The sequence below is a fragment of the Ursus maritimus genome, unplaced genomic scaffold (assembly GCF_017311325.1).
Source record: "Ursus maritimus isolate PB19 unplaced genomic scaffold, ASM1731132v1 scaffold_7, whole genome shotgun sequence".
Classification (NCBI taxonomy): Eukaryota; Metazoa; Chordata; class Mammalia; order Carnivora; family Ursidae; genus Ursus; species Ursus maritimus.
Genome location: NW_024426885.1, coordinates 48113728 through 48132621, shown reverse-complemented (window position 1 = coordinate 48132621; position 18894 = coordinate 48113728). Strand labels below are relative to the sequence as shown.

Sequence of the window (18894 nt, the reverse complement as noted above, 5' to 3'; positions counted from 1 at the left end):
AACCTGTTTCTCCCTCTCCCTCTGCCTGCTGCTCCCCCTGCTTGTGCGTATTCTAATAAATAAAATCTTAAAAATAAAAAAGTGTTAAAAAAATAAATTTTCTGCAGTGGACTTATATTGCCTTCATATTTTTCTTAAATATTGCCTCTGTATCAACTTCATTTTATAGAAGTGCTATGCTATCACAACTTACTCATAATATAAGAACTATGCCCATGATCAGATACTCAAAGATGAAAGGTAGGAATGGTCAGCTTGCGTCTTGTTACCAAAAATTACATTTTCCTGGGATCAAAGACTGTGTGACAAAGAATACATGTTACATGCAGAACTCACTATGCATAACTTAATGAGATAGGGAACAAAGTTAAGAAGAAGTGCTTGAAAAGCCACTGCCCTTAGGACACTGTCACAAGAGGAGGTTTCTGTGGGCCTGCCCTGGAGATGGCAGTGGGCTTGGGGAGAAAGAAGGAACCCTGCCTGAAGTTCTGTGGTCGGGGTCCCTGCCCACAGAATTCCCTTCCTCAGCTTTCCTGCCTCCCAGCCACGAGCACCTCATGGCCACGTGAGGCAGTCGGAGGAAATCTACACTAAGAGTTCTAGGAACAGGATGAAGGCCAGACGTCACCTGCAGTACCAGGGTCAGTGCTAGACAAGAACATCACAGAACTGAAGGCTGTTGCAGGAGGGCAGGAGGACTAACGAGTCTGCCGACCAGTTCCTGGCCAGGCCGCTACTCAGGAGTGACATCACACCTGCCTCCCAAAGGGCACAGGAAGAGGACCCTGACTGATGGTTATGTACTAGGAAACAGAAGTTAGGGACGGCTGGAGAGACAAAAGAAGGGCTGTTTGGTCCGAGGCACAATAGCCGAACAGCCAGGGCTCCCTAGTGGAGTGTGGGCTGCCTGGATGGCAGAGAGAAGCTTGGCCTGCTGCTCAGTCTGCTGAGGACGCTGTGGAAGGCATTTCTACCTGGTGGGGAGGCAAGACTGATGCTATCTATGGAAAGACTCTTTTTTCCCTTTTTTTAAAGTAGGCTCCACGCTCAGTGTTGAGCCCAGTGCAGGGCTTGAACTCACAACCCTGAGATCAAGACCTGAGCTGAGATCAAAAGTCAGACACCCAACTGACTGAGCCACCCAGGTGCCCCTCTATGGAGAGACCTTAACTGCAGGTTCACCAACTCCTGGATTTGCATTAAAACGGGGAGTGGATATACAGTAGTCTTCTGGAGATAGAATCCAGAGTTTTTGTTCAATTCCTAAACAGATCTGTGACCCAGAAAAGGTCAAGAACCACTGTGCTAGGATCTCCTCTGACTCAAGGATGCTGTGCTGCCCCATAAGGACACATGAAGTTCCAAGTTCCTGGAAATTAAATGGATAGGTAAACACGTCTGGATGTGGACCATCCTGAGATTAGCGAGCTTCAGGGCAATACACCCACCTGTCTGAGCGACACCCCTCTCCACAAAAGGTAAAAGTGACTCACTAATGCTTTGTTCACGTAGGTGACTAAAGGGTCCTCTCTGAGGAAGGGCCATTCAGAATCAGGCCATGGTGAATTCCTGTTTTGCCCCCTCCCTCCTTTCACAGCTGGTAGAAGAACCAGGATGAGCTGATGGACTCTGATAATTTTGGAGGCCCCGCCACTGCTCCAAGCACTGTAAAGGCCTCAAACAGGACTGCAGAAAAACAGATTTTGTTACAGACCACACTTAAGAAGAAACTAACAGAAATACAAGATGGAACACACGTGTTGTGTAAGGAACAGACAATGGACACTGAGTCCCAGCATACATGCAGAGAGGGGAGGAAACTTGACCTGTCTTTACCATGACTGTCATTACTTATTTTATAATTTGGTTGTAAATTAAATCATACAGTTGCACTACAGACATTTGTTTTTATTTGTTTTTAAAGGTTATTTATTTTGAAGTACTCTCTACACCCAATGTGGGGCTCGAACTCACTACCCCAAGATCAAGAGTCCCACGCTCTTCTGACTATTATTAAGGCTTTTTTTTTTTTTTTCAAGAGAGGGAGAGAGAGAATCTTAAGCAGCCTCCAAGCCTGGCGCAGAGCCTGACACGGGGCTCCATCTCACAACCCTGACCTCATGACCTGAGCCAAGATCAAGAGTCAGACGCTTAACTGACGGAGCCACTCAGGGGCCTCATCCTGTCATTATTATCATGATGCTGTCAGGAGTAGTGTTAGCTCCTGTGACTGGGTAATGCGCTCTAAGCACTTGCTCTGCACCAGGCACTGTGCTAAGCACTTTATCTGGAATTCATCTCTTAATTCTTACAATAGCCTGAAAGCAGATACTCTTGTAATCCCTGTTGATAGCTGAGGAAACTCCAGTCAAGGTTGGGTCACATGTCTAAACTCACAGAATAAATAAGCAGCAGAGCTGGGCTCTCATCTCCCATCTGACCCCACAGTCCAAGCTCTTCACTACCCTAAACCACCTCTAGGCTATCGAACTGGGTAGAGTGGGGTGGGGTCCACAGGGAGGTGGTGGCCCTGGGGGAACACCTGAGAGCCAAGCTGGATGCTCTAGACTAGTGACTCTTAAACAGGACGGGGTTACCTCCAGGGCCGAGTCATTCGGGAGACTGTGCCCAAACAAGGTGCCTCCCAGGCCATATAGGAGTATTGCGCTACTGTGGAGAGTGCGTGGAGCAGGGAGAGTGGCTGCCGGTCCTGGGCAGAGAGCTGGCTGGGGGCACGTGGTGGTGGGGTGTCAGGGAGGCTGATCTGGGAGCAGCAGACTGTGTGCAGGGGGACGGCAAGTAAGGCTGCCCCCCAAGAAAGCCCGGGCACCCCTCAGGCTCACAGACCAAGGCTGCTCCCCAGGCTTCTGACAGCTTTCTGCACTCGAGAGCCTGCAAAGTGCCTCTCTCACAGCTGTCCAAGGGCAAGACCGTCTTCTACAGCTCACACACTTACTTTCTCTGCAGTAGCTTCGCCCTAACTGCCTTGACGACACTTCCGCTTGAATCAATTGCTGACACCCAGTCTCCCCATTTCCAGGATTGCTTCCATTTTCCAGAAGTCTGTGCACATGCTCACTGACCCCTGACCACTCCCTCTCCCACCCAACTCCCTGGTGGTTGATCATCAACTCCTATCCACTCTTACCGCGCTCAGTGACTCTGGTCTCTGGCTCCTTTATGGCCACCTAGGCTCAGGGTCTGTTTTCCTTGTAAACCACCCCCCGCACCCCATCGAGGCAGAATTCACATATAGTAAATTGCACAAATCCTAAAGAAATTGATGCATTTTTACACACATACAGTACACATACTAGTGTTCAGAACAAGATAAAGAATATTTTCATCTCTCCATAAAAAGACCCTGATACCTCTTGAGTCAGTACCAAGCCCACACCCCAGGGGTAACTGCTCTCCTGACATCTGTCACCACAGAGCTGTCTGGCCTGTTCTTGGACTTGATCTACATGGAATCATACGCTATGTAACCTCTTGTACAGCGTTCCTTGTTCTCAGCAGGATTCTGACATTTGGCCAGGCTGTGTGTGTCAAGAGCTCACTTCTTTCACTGCAGGACAGCATTCATCGTGTGGAGCTATGACAATTTGTTTACTCTCCTGTTGACAATCATCTGGACTGTTTCCAATTGTGGCTTTTACTAATAAAACTGTGACGAACATTCTTGTACAAATATTTCTGTGGACACAGGCACTCAGTTCTCTTGGGTATGTACTGAAGAGTAAAACTTCTAGGCTGTATGGTAAGCGTAGATGTCACTTTACAAGAAATCGTGGAATGGTTATTCAGAGTGGTGATAACCTTCCACATTGCCACTGTCGACGTATGAGTGTCAGTCACTTCACATCCTTGCCAGCACATGGTTTTCAGTTTTTTTACATTTTAATTTTTCTAAGTGTGTGTGTGTGTGTGTATAGTTTTAACTAGCATTTCCCTGATGACTAATAAAAATAATTTTCCTTTATTTATGAGCCATTTAAGTATATCCTTTTGTGAAGTGCTAATTCAAGTTTTACTACCACTGCTTAAAATCAGGTTGTATTTTTCTTACTGATTTTGAAGGACTGTTTCCGGTATTCTGGATATGAGAGTCCTTTGTCAGATACACGAACGCTGACTGCTTTCTCCCAGCCCATGGCCTGTCTTTTCGTTCTCATAATGGGGTGTCTAGGAGAGCAGCCAGGCTCTTCTGCAATTCCATCATTTAGTCACCATGCACTTTCCTGCTCAACGCCTTCCGTGGCTCTGTGCTCCTTGGAGCTGGATGGGCTCTACACTGAGCTCTCTCTTGTCTGGTCTCCAACACTCCAGTTCCCTTGGCTACAGTCGTCTGGGTCATCTCGGGCAAGGCTGTCTCAAGGGCTACTGGGGATTAAACAGGAGGCAATTCATGTGAAGAGCTCGGACAGTGCCCAACTCTAACAGCAGTCGTGGAAGGCAGGGTGCTTTTGTTAGCACTGCCTGCTCTTTCAGAGCCTCCGCTTCAGAATCAGCCACTGTCACCTGGACATTCTGAGCTCACTGCCCTTGACTCGGTAAACCCGACTCACACTTAAAGACCAGATCACACCACGTCTTTCCTCAGGCTTCCCTAACCAAGTCCAAAGTGCCATCTTCCTCCTGATTTCCCACCGAGCCACTCGTGTGATGGTCAACGCCCTGCCCTAGGATATCAGTTATTCTTTTCACAGACTAATTGCTTGTGACACATCTAAACTGTGGGACCAGTGACAGGAGACCCACTATTTCGCAGTTCCTGATTCTCTCCATAAGTCTGATAGAACTTGGTACTCAGTAGCCACTCAACTTATCTGTTAGTCTTGTATACTACCAATTCTAAATGGTACTGTGGGAATTAAATACTAATCGAAATCAGAGCAAGGCAGAACAGGGTACCTCATAAAATTCTACTAGTTAAGTCTGTGCCAAGTAAAATAATGGGAGTTTCCTATAATTTCTCAGTACCCACGTGAGAAATGGCATCGCTCGGTTCATGTTCTATACAGCCAATATCTCTTACAAAAAAACACAAGACCTATACAATTAAAAACGTGTTAGTTACAAGGCCAGTCTACGTTAAACATAGTGTAACATAAGCACTTGGCATGAAGTGTTCCTAGAGATCTAACTTAATGAGATTTCTCAGTTTGAGAGAGGTGTCTATCAGAGAGCTGGAGGGGGCGAGAATGGGTGTGTGTGATGCACAGGGAGGCAGGCGGAGGGCAGGCATGTGTTTTCAGGCTCACCTGCGCCCTTCCCAGCAGTGGTTCCACTTCTTTGTTATGCTCAATGGCTGTTTCAAAAGACTGAAGGAAATTTGATACGATAGGATCCACCACTTTTTTATTGGTCTTGTACTTCTCATGAATGATCTTCAGTAATCCGCATTTCTTTACGGTACCTGTTAAGAGTGAATTTTATTTTACCAAGGTTTATTTACCAAATTTTATTTACCAAGGTTGGACTAATGAGGTACTTGGGTCAGGCTGCCCTTGAGGTTATAGTCTGGGTAATGAGATCGCTGAAAATGCATTTGCTAACAGGGCATCAGTTGCTAGGCTCTAAAGCTTAGCTTGCGAGGAAAAAAACCTGACTTCCCAACACTGCATAAGACTAATAAGCTAAGTGGACCAACATGAGTGGAAAGGGCTTTGCTCAGCCTTTTATGTGCTCTGCTCACCATTAAAAGCGCCACAGTAATGGCAGATGTTCTTCTTTCGGCACTTATCAGAGATTTTCTTCTTCAGTCCACGTTTCTGGAGGTAGGTCAGGCCAGGCCTCTTCAGATAATCCAGAAACTGCTTCTTTTCCTCCTGGGACAGCATGATGTGGCAGCAGGTTTTACAGATCATCTTTTAAAAATTAAGACAGATAAAAGGTTGAGAGATGAAAAAGTCTTTTCTTTTAAAAATGTCACCCCTACCTCAAAAAAAAAAAAAAAAAAAAAAAGTCACCCCCTACCTCTCGCCCAGGACACGGAAACTGAGCGACACGCCCAGAGATATGCACAGAGGGCTGATGTTCACCAGAACGGTAGCTGTAGTCATAGCTGGCTGGCAGGATTTCTGCTAACTGATTTTTTAACTTTGAGCTATTCGTACTGCTGGATTTATGGTTATTTTTCACAGCGCCTATCTACCACCTATCAGCTACTCAAGAAAAATCAAATAAAGAATCCTTAAGCAATTTAATTTACTGCAATATGCAAAATTGCGTGTGTCATGTAAAAATTCTCCCTAGATGTATCCCGACCATTCACAATTTCTAAGCTCACTCCAATGTCCCTGAGCAGTAATTCCTAAGTTTACGCCTTGAAAATGAACACATCTGCATCTACCTGTAAGATGCCGATAACTGCTCTGAAGTAGCCGACGTGAAAGCATGGCAACTCCAAGTCAATGTACCCGTAGTGGCCCAGACAGTCAGCCAAGTTCTTCCCACAGGTTTCACAAGGGCGGTCCTTCTCACTTGTACCCTTCGGATAAAAGCACACCCAATTATTAACGAAGACCACTGAACGGGAAAGCGGGACCAGGTGACTCTGAGTCAGAATCACCCGGGAAGGTGCAGCATATTCACATCCCATTGACCAAAGGCTGGAGTCCCTGAGATGGTGCAGGAGGAAGAAGGGAGATGGAAAGAAGCTCTTGCTTCTTCCGACCTGGCAAGTCATCAGTTTTATCAGCATGTCAAAACACATGGAGTGGGAGGGGTGGGGCCTTACCATCCTATGGTCAAGCACACCATACAGCAAGGGGGCATGGTTGTTGTCCTGGCTGTACAGGTTCTTACTCACAACCTGGATGTGGGCCTGCTGGCGCATCTCCTCAGGGGACTTCATTCCAAAACAGATGTGGCTTCTGGAATAAAAAAAACCAGGGGTGTTAGGGGCGCCTGGCTGGCTCTGACAGTACAGCGTGTGACTCTTGATTTCGGGGTTGTGAGTTCAAATCCCATGTTGGGCATAGAGCTTACTTAATTGAAAACAACAACAACAAAGAGGGGAGCAATTACGTCAAAACCACTTACCAAAAACAGTGATTGCACAGTGACCCACCATAACAAACCTTACTCTTCCAACTGTTTACAGGCTCTGTGCCATTATTAAATATATTCAGATCTCTCCCATTTTTCCTTGGTAAACACCCCTTCACTCCCCTGAAATCATTTCCATTCTTACTGTCAAATGAATGGTATTCACCAAGGTCACTGAGCCCACCTGCTTGTTAGATCCTGGTAAGAATGTTCTCATCCTCCTGCTCTGCAGTGCTGGATGTTAACTCCCTCTTCCCCCTTATCTTGAAATATTTTCTTCTTACAGCCTTGGGGATACCACATACTCACTGAGTGCCCCCGCCCCGTGCCAGCTGTTCCTTCTTTTGTGGTTGCTTCTTCTATGCCATCCCTTAAATATTCTGAGCTCTCCTCACCTAGGGATGCAACCCTCAACCCCTTCTTTTCATCCTAGATGTCCCTCCTGAGTGATTGTGTCACTCAGGTACATGTTAACGTCCGTCTAATCTCCATCTGTAGGCCAGCTACTGCTATTAGCGGGAGACCATAGAGACACTTATTCTGCACAGCTGCACAGGCGCCTCAAACACGACACAGCTAAAACAGAACCCAACACTTTCATTTCCCAATTCTGCTCCTTCAATCATCTGACCAACAAATTGGAGATTTACTGTGTGCCAGGCACCATCCTGGGGAGCTCAGGATACAGATTAGATGAGACAGACAAGGTCCCTGCCAACATGGGGCTCACAGTTCAGGATGGGCAAGACAGACAATAATATAGGGTTTTCCCTATGCGGCAAAACCCACTTGCGCCCACCAGGTGACCAGTTCTATGTAGGTAACCAGATGGTTGTTTCTTCCCACCATCTTCCACTGACCAGACTCAACTCCCAACACCAGACCAGGGCAGAGGGTGAGCCTTGACTCCTTCCCAGGATGACACAGGGACAGACGCTTAGCACGAGAGCTGATGCTGTTCCTGCCCCCTCCCTGCCTCCTCCTTGGACCCTGCAGGCAACACATCTTCCTTTGGCCCCTGATTTTGGAAAAATTCATATTCCTGACCTATGTTTAGTTTTTTTCCTACCATTTCTATTTCATACATTCTTATACATTTAACTTATAAAGTAGATTGTGATATTATTACATAATGAATTAAAACATATGAATTAAAACAAAACCCAGTCAGTATAATAGAGCGCAGAAAGCTAACGGTACAAGATGGAATCAGTGTGATGTATGGGGTTAGGTCATGCTGGGCTTGGGAACATTGGTAGAGAATTTACATGTTAGTGCAATGGAAAGCAGCTGGAAAGTTTTAAACTGAAGAGTCAGAAATCTAATTTGCATCTTAATACGGTCTCTTGGGCTGCTTTGTGAGAACAAATTACATCTCAATATGGGTGGGGTTTGGGGTGGGAGTGAGGGGCTGGGGTGAATATGGAAAGACCACTTGCAAGGATTCCTTCAACTAAGACACTTGTTCCCCATGAATGGAAACCATCTAAACAGCTGCCCAAGCAAGAGATGTTGTGTGTCAATCTCATTTTCCCTTCTCTTGTTCCTACTCCTGTCAATTTTACACCCTAAACCCCTCTGAAATCCATCTCTCCACTGACTCCACCACCCTCGTGCAGGACATCATCATCCCCTCCTGGACCCCTGCAGTGGCATCCAAGGTCTCCCTCTTATTCTGTCCCCCAAGAATCAAGAGATCTTCCAGAAGGAGAACTCTTTTATCAAGATATTCCCCTGCTTAAAACGCTTCATAGGTTCCTTACTGCCTGCAAGATGATTCTGGAACACAGCCTCAGATCTCCTGCTTCCTTCTCATCACTCCCTTTCTCCCTCCAGTATGCTCCTTAAAGACTGTTTAGTCTGCATTCTTCTGCTTGTACCTCTTTCTCATTAGGTGCTCTTAGAACACCTATACCTACACTTGTCCTTGCACTTGCCGACACTGACTTGTCTACCTTCTTCAACTAGAAGGGGAAGTAAGGTCTTATTTATGTCCTAACCCTACTGCTTATGGACCTTCCTCAGTCAAGCATCTGTTCCAAGAATGATTGGTTCATTTTTCCTGTGGAAACTCTAAGGGGAGGCCATGATCTGATAAATAAACCCTGAAGGAGAAGGCCCAGAAGAGCAGCCTAGTTTCTGAGACTGCTACACATCGCCCAGTGGTACAGCTTTCTAACTGGAAACTCTATCCTTTCGGTCAGCAAATATTGCCTGTGTTACATGCTCTGCAGCAAAACCAGAATTAGACACAGTCCCCGCCCCAGATTGCTCCCCACGCTGCAGTGGCAAAAGATTCGCTGGAAGAGGTCATCGTTTGACTTCGGGAGGACTCGCGCATAGGCCCACGGTGCGCGCATCGCCACGGCTCACATCACATTCCCAAGCCCAGGGACCACCCCCGGCCTGCAGTTCCCCAGGTGCGGGAATGCTCTCTGCCTGACCAATTTTCTTTGGCCTACCTTGATACTCCTGAGCTTCGCCCACACCTTCCGCTGACTCCTGGCCCTCCCCTTCCAACTGAACCTCAACTCTGACTCTTTGAGACCCGGGAACCCTGACCTCGCACCCCCTGCCCTTCATTTCTCCACCCTTTCGCCATTCTTGTTCCTCCTTACATTTTCTTGGCCACATCCGTCTCTCGGAACTGTTCCTTCACCATGGTGACGGCTGCCGGGGTACCCTCCTCGATACTCGGGGAGCTACACTACAGAAACGTAGCTCGCCGCACCTCCCGAGGCTGCTTCTAGCCTCGTTGCTAACATCTCCGAGGCATCCTGTCGGCCACCATAGAGCGCCCCATGTGGTCGCTTCCTCTTCCGCTACTCGCCGGGGCGTCTGTCAGTCAAGAGAGGGCTTCGGACAGGCTACTTTCTGCCTTCTCCCTACACTGCCATCTTGCGGCACCTCTTTGAAACTGCACCGGGGCCTGTTCTGTAATTTCAAAAGCCCTTCTGCGGTTCGTTGTCACCCGTGCAGAGAAATTGCAACGCCTTGCCTCTTACTGTTTAGGCAATCAGAAAGACAAAAACTGCATGAAATGGAAAATCGTCATTATCAACATCAATACCATCTTAATTAAGATCCTCTAATTTTTAAAGTGAAGGTGGAGGCTAAAATGAACCTGCCCAGGGAACAGAGGCACCAACTTGGAGACCACCAAAGGAAATAAGCGGGTCAGAAAACACAGCCATGCGTGCAGTTTACAAAGTTACTTTAAAAAAGAAATGAATTAAACTTATATTATTGATTACAAAAACAGAAGCTATAAATCTGCGAAAAGTAAGTCATGGTGTGCACGGGAAACAAGATGAAGGGAGAATAGGAATCAAAGATCATTAATGTATCGAGGAAATAAACTGCTTGCCCACACACAGTCTGTGACGACTTGTGGGAGGTGATCCTAGTGTGACACCTCAGCACGTGAGACTACCAAGGAAACCATACCACCATGGGATTTAGTGCTACAGAGCCAGGAACTTCTTTACTGTTTGTGAGAAACTCTAGACAGAACCCAATCAAGTGGTTCGACACCTTTAAGAAAGGATGCTATTCAGACTCTGGGATCCTCATGAGTAAAACACAAATGTAACAGACAAAAAAACAAAGCAAATCATACTTTACTTATTTCAGCACTTATTCACTTAAAATCCCTTTGGAATAATGGACACAATACCATACTAACAAGATTTGACGAGTGGTTTTTATCATAGAGAGGTTAGAAGCAAAGGTTCTGGAACCGCAGTGCCTTCCTGGGTACCACCACCTAAAGTTGTGTGACTTTGAGAAAGTTATTTAGTCTCATTATGTCTTAGTTTCCCCATCTTATAAAGGGGTAATAGGTACCCTACTTCTTAGAGTTAGTGGAAGGTCAAATGGCAAAATGAATGTGAAAGTAATTAAAATGTAACAGGCACATAGCAGTCAATGAGTATTAACTACTGTTAATAATAATAATAAATGTATATATATAACTTATTCTGAAAAATGTAGGAAATCTATCCTCAAAGCCTGCACCTTTATCTCCTCTTCCACGCTAAACTTTGGAGGTCCTAATGTCTCTTTTTGAACATGCACGTATGTTCTTTGTTTTTGCATGACCATGTCACTTTAAACAACTAACAAATATATGGTTCAAACATTGATAAAAGCTTTTTTTTTTTTTTTGTAAGGACTAAGATTTTCGGAAAAACAAAAATTAAAGAAAGTATTATATTTTTAATTCAGAGAATTACCAGAGAATCTCAAAAAAAGCAATACTTAGCAATAAACTAAAACGGTCAGTTCTGCGTAGATAAAATAACAAAGGTTTTGAGTCCGTTTCTGCAGTTTCCCTCGCTATAAAATGAGGAGGCTGGTCGACAGGATCTCCTAAGATGTTTTCCAGCTTTACGAACCTTTAACGCGCATTGAGACAATTTAAACTATAATTCGGTTTACCGCAATTTTAAGTACGGGAAATTCAAGACATTGAATTGAACCGAAATTGAACACGTGCTTGCGTAAATTTAGACCGTGGAAGAGCCGTGGGGGAGGGCCTGGGCACTTTCAATCCGGCATTGGTGCGGCCGCCCTCCCGGGCCTGGCCACGCCCCCACGCCGGCGGCGCTCGGGGTCCTTCCGTGCGCATTGATATGATTGGCCGGCGAATAGTGATTCTCTTTTCCTCTCCGGCTGCGTGAAGCTCGGCCTTCATCATGGTGAGTCTCTGCAGATGCACGCAGTTATCCGGCACGTATCTGAGCCATCCTTCGTCCCCGAGTCCTGCTGTTTGTGCTACGGCCGCCCGAAGTCCCGTCGCTCTTTTTTTGGCTGTGTTTGACGGAGGCTGGTTGCCGAGAGTCCCGGAGCCGTCGGCGGGGAGGCCGGGCTGAGCCGCCGACCCGGACACGCCGGGCTTCAGAGTCCAGTCCTGGGGACCGCGAGGGCCCCTGCTGCTTTTGTCGGCTTCGTGGAGCCTGGTGGATTGGGCGGGGTGGGTTGAGACTCCTTTCACCTGCGTTCCCAGTTGGGATGGGCGGCTTGCGGGCGATGGCAGCCCAAGAGATGAAGCCGTTGCTGGCGCCACCCGGGCGAGTTGTGGCGGCGAGTGAAGCTGTTCGCATGTGTAAGCTAAAACATTGTCAGCCGGATGGAACCTCTTGTACTTTGCGGAAACCGAGGCCCTAGAAAGGGAGACAGAAAGCTTGCTTTAAGTACATGACGAGTGAGCTGTCAGTTAAGATTTAGCACCCATTTCTAATCTGTAGTTTCTTTCTTCTCTCCAGTCTTTTCAAGAGTTGAGGACTGTTCAAGTGAACTTACTTTGGTGTGGTTTTTCAAACTGAAATTGAAATCTAGCAACCAGTTGTCACGAAAGCCTCTCCTTTAACTCCTTTTTGGGTAAAATTTCTTTTTAGGGTAAGCATGCTATATGCCCACGTTCCTAGGTAGTTACTTGTGTAAAAGTTGTTGGGCCATTTAGAAGGGAGTAGGTTTTCTTGTGGGGTGTAAAGTTGGCCATGCAAGATGGGTAGTTTACATGCAGGTAGTGGCAGCATTTGTGTTAAATTTGTGAGGGTGTTATGAATGTAGTTGAGACTATAAGGTTTTGTACAAGTCGAAGTAGTTTTACTCCACAGAAAGGGTTCTTACACAAGGGTTTTTTTTTTTTTTTTCTTCCCCATTGCCCCTAAGGGGACCATGTAAAATCTGGAGACATTCTTGATGAAAACTGGAGAGTTAGGGGTGCTACTGGCCTCTAGTGGTTAGAGAGCAAGGGTGCTACTAAACATTCTAAAATGTACAGGACCGTCCCAACAGATAAGTAGTGGGACCAAAATAGTAGTGTTGAGTTTGAGAACTCAAACTCAGAGTGATTCCCATAACAAAGTGAAGATACCAGAGAGCTGTGGAGTGTGTTCTCTAGGTACTGAACGTATGTGTGTTAGATGTGTCTTAGGAGTTAGGCTCGGGGGAGGTTTGTGGTTTTTTCCTTTTCATTCAAACATTCCCGCCACTAGCTCATGTGGCTCTTGAACGTTTGAAATGTGGTGCCTACAGCTGCAGAATTGCATCTTAAATGTGACTTCGTGTTTATAAATCATCCACATAGGGCTCGTGGGTACCCATTGGCAGTTCTAGATCTCAGAAAATCTCAGCAGGGTTAAGAAAAGGTTGAGTGGGTTGTTAACTAGTGCATTATGTATGTTTTTAGAATGACACTGTAACTATCCGGACCAGGAAGTTTATGACCAACCGACTACTTCAGCGGAAACAGATGGTAAGGAAGGGCACATCAAAGTTTTATTATTTTTTTTTGCTTTAAAAGACACATTTCGTAATAATAAGCACTAAAACCTGTTACTCCTTTTTAGGTCATTGATGTCCTTCACCCCGGAAAGGCAACAGTACCTAAGACAGAAATTCGGGAAAAACTAGCCAAAATGTACAAGACCACACCAGATGTCATATTTGTATTTGGATTCAGAACCCATTTTGGTGGTGGCAAGACAACTGGCTTTGGCATGATTTATGATTCCTTGGATTATGCAAAGAAAAATGAACCCAAACATAGACTCGCAAGAGTAGGTGTTCTCATTTGTTCAACAGCTGCTGAAGACTGAGTTTTTCAACAGCACTGTGTTGGTGTTGTGGGTGTGGTGGAATGAGCAAGAGCAAGCAGTCGGGGGCGGGGGGTGGACAACCCTCAGACCTAAGGAACTTAAAGCGGTTAAGAGAGAAGGTTCTTTGATAATTATACAGGTAGAGTACAGGGCTTCAGTAATGGGGTCTGCAGCTTTTGAGGAGGTGGCATTTGAGCTGGGTCTAGAAGGGCAAGTAATGTACTTGTGGAGATAGGCGCTGGAAATAGGGGGATGGGTCTGGAAAGGTTGGCACCAAATTGAGCTCCTTAATTCTAAAAGTCTGAGTTTGGACTTCACCCTCATAGGTAGCTAGGAATCGTGAAAGGCTTTTGGTCATTTCCTGAGTGACAGGCACTGCAGTGAACTAGAGCAGTGAGCTGAGCAAGCTCCCTTAGATTCTAGATCGTAAACTGCAGATTGTTATTTTGAAGTACTACTTGTGTTTTTCTCTCTTTTCTTCATTTCCATCAGATAAGTCTTCCAATAGAACAACTATGAGGGAAATCATGATGGTGGGGTAGATAGATCCTGCACTCTTTAGTTGGGTGGTCTGGGAGGCCTTGCTGAGGAGGTGACCTTTAAGCTGAGATCTATGTGAAGATTGGAAGCCGCCTAGGCAGCAGGAACAGCAAGTGCAAAAATGGGCAGAGTGAAGATGAGTAGATTGGAACGCTGAGAGCACATCTGATTACTGTGCCACTGATTCGAATACTGTGTCTCAATTGGATTACCTTTTCTGTTGTAGTACAAACGAGTATTGTTAAATGTACTTGAAACAGTTTTGATTTGGGAAGCTGCATTTCTTGAGCTGCCTGACTTGGTTATGGTTCTTACCAGGTTAGTTAATGCTGAGTTGATGTTTGCAAGTCATTTACAAGATACTCCTTTTTCCTTTAGCATGGCCTGTATGAGAAGAAAAAGACGTCAAGAAAACAGCGAAAGGAACGCAAGAACAGAATGAAAAAAGTCAGGGGGACTGCAAAAGCCAATGTTGGTGCTGGCAAAAAGGTATCGTTCATCAAGGAAAATACAGAAATGTCAGTTGCAGGTCTTTAGTTTCTAGAAAGGAGGGATTTGTTTCCTTAATAACCTTTTTTTAATGTTTTTTCTTTTCCCACTTCTTCTGGATTACAGAAGGTAACGTGTTTTGAGACGCTACGTGATGTAGTATCTTAACACCTCACTAGAGTAGCTTTGCCCACCCTTGTCAGCTCACAGATCAGCACAACAGGGGCCACATCGGTTCAGTGATCCTAGTGGGCACCTTGCAAGCCCTGTCAGGAAAAGTTTCCATTTTACTGCTAATTGGTTTGGACTGTTAAAAGGGAAGATTAAACTTGTTTAAAACGGATAACTGGTTAAGAAGCCGTTGAATCGATGTGGCCCATGATTTCCTGGCATGCTGGAGAGGCAGCTGAGCTCTCACGTGCTGTCCTCTCCAGTTAGCTAGGACTTAAGTGATTTTAATGATGAGCAGCTTTTTACCAGCTTTGCTAGCTAACTGTAAATAATAGTTGAATGGAATTAAGGTGTTGGTTTGTTAAATTAACAAATAATCAAGTGTTCTGTGAACTTTTTTTTTTTTTTTTTTTGCCTTTTCCCTCTACTTTCTTGGATTTCTTGTTCATCAGAAATGAAGTGTCTAGCAGGTACTGAGATTGTGAGCACGGTGTGGGGATGCATCACCTTCACGGAGTTTGCTTTGATGCTTTGCATGTTGGCTTTTGGACAACAAGAGTTTTATGTAGTATGATCTCTTATAATTTAAATGCTATGTTTTAAAATGGTGTATTATGAGGAAGGGAGAGAAACTTTTAATCATGTTTATTTTGGAAACTCAAAAGTGCATGTTATGTTGCAAAGTGACCTGGTGGAGGAAGGTGGGTACTCTACTAAGTAGGCATCTTTTAACTTGTACTTCGGAAATGCTGTTGTCCCAGAGAGTTACGTACCCAGATAATGGCTTTAGTTAACACAGGGCTTGGGAAGGGGCCTCTCATTTTGTCATCAACAGTCTTTCCCTTGGGGACCCCAGGGGACTGATTGATCTCTTTGGCAGCTTTGGTAATAAACTAGTCTAGGAAATCTGGCAAAGCCTCTGTCCAGGAAGTTTTCACTCAAAGCTGCCTTCTACCATTATATTGCTTTTATTGATCTCTAATTTTTTTTATCTGATGTCCATTTTTCTTTTAATTGAAAAAATTCCAAGGTGATTGTATATTAACACTAAAGCCTTTGATAAATATGCTTTTTCCATAAGTTTTTGGTCAGAATGGTCCACTACCCCATGTTAAATACATTTTTCCACATTTGAGCAGCCTAAATCAGCATGTAAAGCGGGCTCAGAGGGGTTGGGGATAGTAGGGTTTTGAAACACTGGTACTCACTGCCCCTGTGTGCCGTTTCTAACAATGACTCCCCGCCAGGCAGTAAATCTGGTATGCCTGCCCAGGCCTCTAATCACATTGTCTCTCCAGCCATGGAGTTCTAGTAATGGATGAACTGCCAGAGCAACTGCTTGCTGCTTAGAACTGGTCCCTGTTTGTGTGGCTTATATCTATCAACGGAAGTTGCAGAGGTTGCAAAAAGATTCAGTCAGTCAGTGGACTGATCTAGAACCAAAGGACATTTAACCCATTCTTGTCTTCATTCAGCCTTTGAGCCCCGTGTGTTAGTCCTCGTTAGTGTTCGCCGGTGATGTGTGGAGGGGGGCTTCCTGTGGGGACCTGAGCCATCACTATTCCTGCTTCAGGTTGCACTGGTGCATTTCACTAGCATAGCTCTGGAAAACTGGCTGGGAAAGGAATGTGTAAATGAGCACGTGTATTTGGCTCAAAATAGCCGGTCTTACTAATGTTACTTTTAATTGTTCTTGTTTGGATGTTGGAATTGGTAATTGCTCTTACCTTTTGGGTACAACAGACTTGTTTTAAATTAAGGAATAAATAGTCTCTTGTTTGAAGAGCATTTGAAGCATTTTCATTTCAGCCCAGTTCTGCCTTTTTAAAAACTAATTTGCACTACTTTTTGGTGGCTGTGAACAGTAGCTTCTAAAGAATTGAGCTGAGACAGGTTTTAATAATTTGCACTACTTTTTGGCGGCTGTGAATAGTAGCTTTTAAAATATTGAGCTGAGACAGGTTTTAAAAGAGTGGCTTGATCATTTAGAACGCTCTCTCTTTGAGGTTAGACTCGTGTGGGATGATTCTCGGGTCTTTTGATGGTGCTTGTGTGCCCAGCGTGATGTTGCTGAGCAGAGCAGGAGGGCTGAGGGTCAGGTATGTGTATTTCATGTATACATAGGCAGTGGCAGCCTGGATTGGCACTGCTGTTGGCATGATGATCTCTTCACTGTGAAATCATCATGCCACTTTGTTTACATAAGAACCATAGTAATCACATGAGGTGTTCTCAAAATTGGGAAGAATAAAAACGAGTGTGTCTTAAGGAGCGCTCTGTATACAATTAAGAATATTTTTAAGGTATCTGATTGCATGCATATAAATGCAGATTATTTTGGAGTTTGAAAAGGGACTATTAATGAAATGTTTCTTTTCCTTCTTCCCTCCTTTCTCCCTTCCCCGCCACTGATTCAGTGAGCTGGAGATTGGACAACAGGTATAATTCAAGCTTTTCATGTGGATCGTTAGGCTTTACTGATAACAGTAATTTGAAGACTAGAGCATGTGAAATTGTTTTGTGTGTGTGTGTGTGTTTTGCATGTGAAATAATAGTTTTAGAAGTTGATTTACGAATGCTTTCAAGAATCGTAGTTTTTTAAATACTGGTAGTGACATGGTTTTGTTTTTAAAACAGTAATATTTCTTTGTTTCATTTCTAATGTGAATGCAGGTTTTATTTCTTGATGCTCTTATGGTATGATCACAGACTAAACATTTTAGGTCACTAATACTTGTTTTGCATGAATGTCATTAATTTTGGAGTTTGCTGAAGATTTTGAACTTTAATTTTTAAGAATTTTAAAGGCGGTTAACTAACTAAATTTTTCCTTTTCTTTGTTTCACAGAAGGAGTAAAGGTGCTGCGGTTGCTTTATCTGTGGTGGTTGTGGAGATTTTTCAAGACAGGATGAATAAACCAAAAGTGTTAATGTGTCTGGTTGTTTGAAATGTATTTGAAGTTTACTGGGAGTGTTATGAAATTACTCTGCTGTTAGAGCACATTCAGCTGCTGCCCAAGTTCACATGTTCCAGTACGCTTTTAGTGAAAACTTGGTAGGATTGTCGTTCTTTTCCGTAGCACAAAATGTGGGTGTAGGGTATCGGCAACATGAAAGCATATAGGGCCAGTTTGGTGTGCTCATTGTTAATACTTGCCATCAGTTTAGTTGGCCAGTATCTGAAAGACACACTTGAAATGTGAATTCCTTTTGGTTCTTAGAACCTGACATCGTTCTTATTACTGTAAAATTATTTGCTGGCCTCAGTAGAAAATTACTAGTTCCACATTTTCATCATTTATCATGAAGTAAATAGGTTCTGCCCAGATCATCGGTGCATTGTAGGTTTGTGCTTATGGGATAAGTGAATGGTGTATTATGAGTGGGGAATTTGAAAGAGGTTAATATAATGAATATTAGAATGTAGTGTGTAGTTGCTTGGTAAATCTGTACATGCTTTTGGTGAAACATGGAGGGTTATGTAGTGTCACTTTTTCTTTGTTGGATGCCAGTTCTGAGTTTGCTTTTTTCAGGCATCAGGGTTGAGGACTTGAGCTATGGGTTATTGGTCAGTTGTTCGGCTTTGAGAGATTTTTTTTTTTTTTTTTTAATTTTATTTGAGAGAGAACAGCACAGGGAGCAGCAGAGGGACGGGGAGAGCAGTCTCTCCGTGGAGCAGGGAGCCCGATACGGGCCTCCATCCCAGGACCCTGGGATCATGACCTGAGCCAAAGGCAGACGCTTAACCGACTGAGCCATCCAGGCGCCCTGGCTTTGAGAAGCAGTTGTTTAAGGGTTACTGTGAGGGTTGCGGTGCCTTTTGATGAGAGGGTAGAAAGTGTAGGAGTTGGAGAGCTTGGTATTTCGGATGGGGTGAAGAGGCATTAATGGCTTAAGGGTTTTGGATGCCATTTTTTCCTGAAGTTGGTATAGTACTGGTTTGTACCTTACATGGGTCCATCTGGGAGTCAAGCTTATAAATACTATTAGGAACCAGGTAAGTGGATGAAAAGCACCAGAGAAACATCAGGAAGTG

General features: G+C 44.7%; 2 protein-coding genes across 6 annotated transcripts in view; one reads left to right on the top strand and one right to left on the bottom strand.

Moving 5' to 3' along the window:
• POLR3A (RNA polymerase III subunit A) overlaps positions 1-9860 on the bottom strand; it is a 45201-nt gene extending 35341 nt beyond the window's left edge. Inside the window, exons 1-5 of the mRNA XM_008696091.2 lie at positions 9672-9860; positions 6743-6878; positions 6356-6493; positions 5699-5870; positions 5265-5419 (exon numbers count right to left, since the gene is read on the bottom strand). Of these exons, the coding sequence (XP_008694313.1) occupies positions 5265-5419; positions 5699-5870; positions 6356-6493; positions 6743-6878; positions 9672-9715 (645 nt within the window). The 5' untranslated portion in view covers positions 9716-9860. The remainder of the gene's footprint in view (positions 1-5264; positions 5420-5698; positions 5871-6355; positions 6494-6742; positions 6879-9671) is intronic.
• Positions 9861-11665: 1805 nt separating this feature from the next.
• On the top strand, positions 11666-17793 carry RPS24 (ribosomal protein S24). 5 transcript variants are annotated; one of them, XM_008696095.2, is made up of 7 exons: positions 11667-11753; positions 13250-13315; positions 13410-13619; positions 14577-14687; positions 14814-14816; positions 17276-17297; positions 17707-17793. In XM_008696095.2, the coding sequence occupies exons 1-6, from the start codon at positions 11751-11753 to the stop codon at positions 17276-17278; spliced, it is 396 nt and encodes a 131-aa protein (XP_008694317.1). In that variant the 5' UTR covers positions 11667-11750; the 3' UTR covers positions 17279-17297; positions 17707-17793. The 5 variants fall into 5 exon arrangements, with proteins under 5 accessions (XP_008694314.1, XP_008694317.1, XP_008694318.1 ...); XM_008696092.2 differs by lacking the exon at positions 17276-17297 and having other exon boundaries at positions 11666-11753; XM_008696096.2 differs by lacking the exon at positions 14814-14816.
• Positions 17794-18894: the final 1101 nt, after the last annotated feature.